Source organism: Oncorhynchus clarkii, chromosome 27 (genome assembly GCF_045791955.1).
Source record: "Oncorhynchus clarkii lewisi isolate Uvic-CL-2024 chromosome 27, UVic_Ocla_1.0, whole genome shotgun sequence".
NCBI classification, from domain to species: Eukaryota; Metazoa; Chordata; class Actinopteri; order Salmoniformes; family Salmonidae; genus Oncorhynchus; species Oncorhynchus clarkii.
Genome location: NC_092173.1, coordinates 32,316,059 through 32,322,572, shown reverse-complemented (window position 1 = coordinate 32,322,572; position 6,514 = coordinate 32,316,059). Strand labels below are relative to the sequence as shown.

The 6,514-nt window shown below is 40.5% G+C and overlaps 1 protein-coding gene across 1 annotated transcript; it reads left to right on the top strand.

Annotated features, from left to right (window-relative positions):
- Positions 1-2,474: 2,474 nt before the first annotated feature.
- LOC139386039 (ATP-sensitive inward rectifier potassium channel 1-like) lies at positions 2,475-3,703 on the top strand. Its single transcript, XM_071131451.1, has one exon. It carries the CDS (start codon positions 2,475-2,477, stop codon positions 3,594-3,596), a length of 1,122 nt encoding a protein of 373 aa, XP_070987552.1. The 3' UTR covers positions 3,597-3,703.
- The last annotated feature ends 2,811 nt before the right edge of the window (positions 3,704-6,514 follow it).

Below are 6,514 nucleotides of genomic sequence, written 5' to 3'. Positions count from 1 at the left end.
ATTTCTTTGTCACATTTTTTGCAGTATTACTTTAGTGCCTTGTTGCAAACAGATGCATGCTTTGGAATATTTGTATAGTGTATAGTTTTTGTAACTACAATGTTATTGATCCATTATCAGTTTTCTCCTATCACAGCCAGTAAACTCTAACTGTTGTAAAGTCACCATTGGCCTCATGGTGAAATCCCTGAGCGGTTTCCTTCCTCTCTGGCAACTGAGTTAGGAAGAATGCTTGTATCTTTGTAGTGACTGGGTGTATTGATACACCATTCAATGTGTAGTTAATAAATTCACCATGCTCAAAGGGATATTCAATGTCTGTTGTTTATTTTACCCATCTACCAATAGGTGCCCTTCTTTGCGAAAACTCCCTGAACTTTGTCTTTGAATCTGTGTTCAAAATTCACTGCTCGACTGAGGGACCTTACAAACAATTATATGTGTGGGGTACAGAGATGGTAGTCATTCAAAAATCTTGTTAAACACTATATTATTGCACACAGAGTGAATCCATGCAACTTATTATGTGACTTGTGAAAGATGGCGCCGACAGACATGGCAGCTCTGCTTCTAGCTCCTAAGCAACTTTGCAGTATTTTTTGTGTGTTATTTCTTATATTATTAGCCCAGAACGTTTTTTGTGTTATTACATACAGCCCGGAAACAACTTTTGGATATCAGAGCTACGGTAACTCACCAGCATTATGATCAGGAATACGACATTCCCGAATTGGATCCTTGGTTCGCACCCCCTAGAGCAATTGAAAATTACAAGCGTTTCGCTACACCCCCAATAACATTTGCCAAATATGTGTATGTGACCAATACAATTGGATTTTATTTGATTTGTTAAGCAAATTTTTACTCCTGAACTTATTTAGGCTTGCCATAACAAAGGGGTGGAATACTTAGTGGCTCAAGACATTTCTGATTTTCATTTTTAATTCATTTGTAAACAATTTGAAAAACATAATTCCACTACGGGGTATTGTGTGTAAGCCAGTGACACAAAATCTCAATTTAATTTGTTTTCAATTCATTCTCTAACACAACAAAATGTGGAAAAAGTCAAGGGGTGTGAATACTTTCTGAAGTATACCTCAGCCTGCTTACCCACACACCAAACCCAATTACCCATGCACTCCAGCCCTGTTACACAATGCCCTAACACCCACATACCAATACCCTAATATTGATACAGTCAAGTTCTGATACACACATATCCTAGACCTAACTTCCCTACTTTCTTATAGACCCCAGTTCATGTGCTTAAAAAAAATGTTTATTGAAGTTTTTCACATTTTACAATCTTAATAGGTTAGTTCATATACATGCAAATCAGCTTTCACAATACATATTATTGTCCACCATAGATCGACCTTTAATATTGTCATCCATGTGAGTATCGAAATCAATACTTTTCATTATGTAGTAGTTCAATAAAAAGGGGTTCCAAACTCTGTTCATCATGACAATTGGCTTAGGACATCATTTAATTTGAACAAAACAGCTCCACTTTACTACAGCACGCACGGGTAAACATTGTGCAGAAATCAACCATGCAGTATCTCTGACATTGTCTTTGCCTGTACATCTCATCCCTGTTACTTGCCTACCTCAGCCCTGTTACCCACTTTCCGTAGGCCTGTATTCCCCAAGACACCAAGACACCATATCCAGCTATTGGCTGCACATTCCAACCCTGTTATTTGCAAATCTTAGTCATGGGACCTCTGTATTTCTGCATTTCATCCCCAATATTCATATAAACTAGATCTACACCTATACTTCAGCTCCAATTTACATAGCTACAAAGTCTGCACCTGAACCCAATTAGTTAACTAAGCCATCTCTAAATGTGCCGAAGCCTGAATACTCATGAACTGTACAACCAGGACTACCCCTGTACCTCAGCTCCAGTACGCCTACAAACCAGGTCTACACTTTTGACTGAGTCCCCATACTAATATAAACCAGGTCTACACCTGCATATCTCAGCCCAAATACCAATACCAACCACATTTACAACTGTGGCTATGTCCCAATAATCTCCTAAACCAGGCCTACCCTTGTGCAAGAGACACTAAACAAACTCATTGACACTAATTTAGTTTATGGGTCAATACAAAATATGACATTTTACAGTCAAACTCACTGATTTAAACATAATAAAGGCTAATGGATGATGGTAAAATCATCTGAGTCTTAGCTATGGCATGTACCCAGGATTTAAGTGCAAAAAATGTGAAAGTGATGCATAGCAACTGCTAGTAACTAGAGCAACACTTTACAGTTAAGTAACAAGAATAATGGCTGGGTCAGGTATGTGTTTGTGCTACTAAGTTGTTTCATATAATGATATTTTGATGATAATTAAGGTCAGCAGGACTTTTACCTTGTGTTTAAGAATTAAAGGGCGTAAAACATAAACTATTTCACAAACAAATTGTTCTTCTCTCTACAGGTCCCAGAAAATGGTGTTTGGCATCCGGAAGCGTATCCATGACCACCTGGTGGAGCGACGAATCCGCAGAACCCGGCTGGTGACAAAATATGGGCGCTGCAACATTGAATTTGGCAACGTGAAGTACGGCAACCATTTTGCCTTCCTCTTGGACTTCTGGACGACCTTCGTAGAGTTCCGCTGGCGCTTTGTCCTCTTCTTCTTCATCGCCTCCTTCACCCTGAGCTGGTTCATATTTGGACTGCTGTGGTTCTGGATCGCCCGGAACAACGGGGACCTGACGTGGCAGAACCCCTCGAAAGGCCACATCCCCTGTGTGGACAACGTCTACAATCTCATTACAGCATTCCTCTTCTCCCTGGAGACACAGACCAGCATCGGGTACGGTGGACGTGCCATCACCCCTTTCTGTTCTGGTGCTGTAACCCTCATCATTATCCAGTACCTCATAGGTAACATCATCAACTGCTTCATGTGTGGAGTCATCCTGGCCAAGATCTCCATCCCTAAGAAAAGGGCCAAGACCATCACATTCAGTGAGATGGCTGTCATCTGTCCTAAGAAAGACTTCCTTTGCCTCATGATAAGAGTGGCCAACTTGCGCAAGACCCTGATGATCGGGAGCCAGATCTACGGCAAGCTGTTGAGGACAACCATCAAACCCGACGGGGAGACAATCATCATGGACCAGGTGAACATTGAGTTTGTGGTGGACGCTGGGAAGGACAACCTCTTTTTTGTGTGCCCTCTCACACTCTACCATGTGATTGACAATACTAGCCCTTTCTTTGAGATGGCAGTGGACACACTCCATAAGCAAGAGTTTGAGCTGGTGGTCTTTCTGGACGGCACAACCGAGTCCACCAACTCAGCCTGCCAGGTCAGGACTTCCTTCATCCCTCAGGAAATCATGTGGGGTTACAACTTCCTGCCCATCATCTCCCGCAACAAAGAAGGCAAGTACAGAGTGAACTTCTCCAACTTCTCCAAGGTGGTACCCATGGCTACTGCACACTGTGCCTACTGCTTCCACAACATGAAGGGACACCACCTCCACACCATTGACGGAATTGACAATGGGGAATTTGAAGTGATTGATAACTTAGAACAACCTAATATGACCAAGATGTGAGCTTTAGGAGAGAATATGTGGAATAGAAGCCAGTTATAGGTTGTACTCTTAGAAGAAAAGGGTTCCAACAGGGTTCTTCAGCTGTGCCCATAGGATAGCCCTTTTGTTTTAACACTGTAAAAAAAAAAAAAAAAAAAAAAAAAAAAAAAATCTGAACAAGCCTGATTTTCCTGCATTCATACTTTAAAATCATATTATATAATTTTAAGAATGTATTACAGTACAGTCAAAAGTTTGGACACACCTACTCATTCAAGGGTTTTAGTCTTTATTTGTACAATTTTATACATTGTAGAATAAGACATCAAAACTATGAAATATGAAATAACACATATGGAATCCAGTAGTATACAAAAAAATGGTTAAATAAATGAAAAATATATATAGTTGAGATTCTTCAAAATAGCCACCCATTGTCTTAATGACAGCTTTGCACACTCTTGGCATTCTCTCAACCATGAAGGGACCTGGAATGTCACGTGGAATGCATTTCAATTAACAGGTGTTAATTGTTAAAAGTGAAATTGTGAAATGTCTTTTCTTCTTAATGCGTTTGAGCCAATCAGTTGTGTTGTGACAAGGTAGGGGTGGTATACAGAAGATAACCCTATTTGGTAAAAGACCAAGTCCATATTATGACAAGAACAGCTCAAATAAGCAAAGATAAATGACAGTCCATCATTACTTTAAGACATGACGTTCAGTCAATACGTAAAATTTCAAGAACTTTTAAAGTTTCTTCAAGTGCAGTGGCAAAAACCATCAAGCGCTATGATGAAAGTGGCTCTCATGAGGACCGCCACAGGAAAGAAATACCCAGCATTATCTCTGCTGCAGAGGATAAGTTCATTAGAGTTAACTGCACTTCAGATTGCAGCCCAAATAAATGCTTCACAGAGTTCAAGTAACAGACACATCTCAACATCAACTGTTCAGAGGAGACTTTGTGAATCAGGTTTTCATGGTTGAATTGCTGCAAAGAAACCACTACTAAAGGACACCAATGAGAAGAAGAGACTTGCTTGGACCAAGAAACACGAGCAATGGATATTAGACTGGTGGAAATCTGTCCTTTGGTCTGATGAGTCCCAAATTCAGATTTTTGTTTCCAACCGCTCGCTACCTGTTTGTGAGACGCAGAATAGGTGAAAGGATGATCTCCGCATCTGTAGCATACTTAACCAGCATGGCACACTTAACCAGCATGGCTACCACAGCATTCTGCAGCGATACGCCATCCCATCTGGTTTGCTTTTCATTTGTTTTTCAATGGACAATGACCCAACACACCTCCAGGCTGTGTAAAGGTTATTTGACAAAAAAGATGGCCTCCACAATCACCTGACCTCAACCCAATTGAGAATGAGTTGGATCGCATTGTGAAGGAAAAGCAACCAACAAGTGCTCAGCATATGTGGGAACTCCTTTAAGACTGTTGGAAAAGCAGTCCTGTTGAAGCTGGTTGAGAGAATGCCAAGAGTGTGCAAAGCTGTCATCAAGGCTACTTTGAAGAATCTCAAATATAACATTTATTTTGATTTGTGTAACACTTTCTTGGTTACTACACGATCATTCTATAATGTAGAAAATAGTCAAAATAAAGAAAAACCTTGAATGAGTATGTGTGTCTGTAGACTGTTTAGCTTGTTTTAAGAAGCTTGGTTTTATTTGTCTTGAGTTATCTTACATAGTTATTACATCTTAGTATAATGAATTCTACAAGTTAAATGAGATTCCTGAGAGAACAGCTTTTTGAAGCTGGAATCTACCAATGACTGGTATTTGAAGATACTGTATTTAGACTTGTTTTAAAAATCAGACTTGAAGAGACTATCAAACTAATATTTGTATTAAAAACATTTACAATCTAGATATGACTCAAATTACTTTTATTCAATATACCAAGGCAGGGGAAACAAACCTCTAAACCTGGCATTGTGAGTGCCTTGCTTTACCAACTGAGCTGCTGCAGGACCACATTGGATCACCTATTCAGCTCTGTGGGGATGTCTTTCAAGTGCAAGGACATCCCCAAGATAAAACGTCACTGGAACATGCATGCTGCTTTTGAAAGTGAGTGAGTAATAGGACGTGAAAACTATAACAAATTTAAAAAAGGAAAATGTAAAACATTTTTAAAGAATGAGGCTATATGCAATGAGTACCAGTACACCGAGTCAATGTTCTGGGGTTCAAGGTAGTTGAGGTGATTGAGGTAATATGAACAGGGTGTTACATGTGAATTGGTGTGGGTCCAGGGTGTCTGGGATGATAGTGTGGATGTGAGCCATGACCAGCCTTCAAATAATTTCATGGCTACAGATGTGAGTGCTGTGCGTCCTTTAGACAGGTTATCTTGGCATTCTTGGGCACAGGGACTATGGTGGTCTGCTTGAAACATGTAGGTATTACAGACTTGGTCAGGGAGAGGTTGAAAATGTCTGGTCTGTGCATGCTCTGAGTACATGTCTGGTAAACCGTCTGTCTAATTTACATTGGTTATGGAGAGTGTGATCACACAATTGCCCGGAACAGCTGCTGCACTCATGCATGGTTCAGTTTTGCTTGCTTAGAAGCGAGCATAGAAGGCATTTAGCTCATCTGATAGGCACTGGAAAACACGCGGCTGGGCTTTTCTTTTGTAAACCGTGATAAGTTTGCAAGCAATGCCACATCTGACGATTTGATCTTAGTCCTGTATTGAAGCTTTGCCTGTTTGATGGTTCTTCGGTGGGCATAGCGGAATTTCTTATAAGCGTCCGGAGTAGTGTTCCACTCCTTGAAAGAGGCAGCTCTAGGCTTTAGCTCAGTGCTGATGTTGCCTGTAGTCCGTGGCTTCTGGTTGGGATATCTATGGTCACTGTGGGGGTGATGCACTTATTAATGTCTGATATGGTAAACTCCTCAATACCATCGGA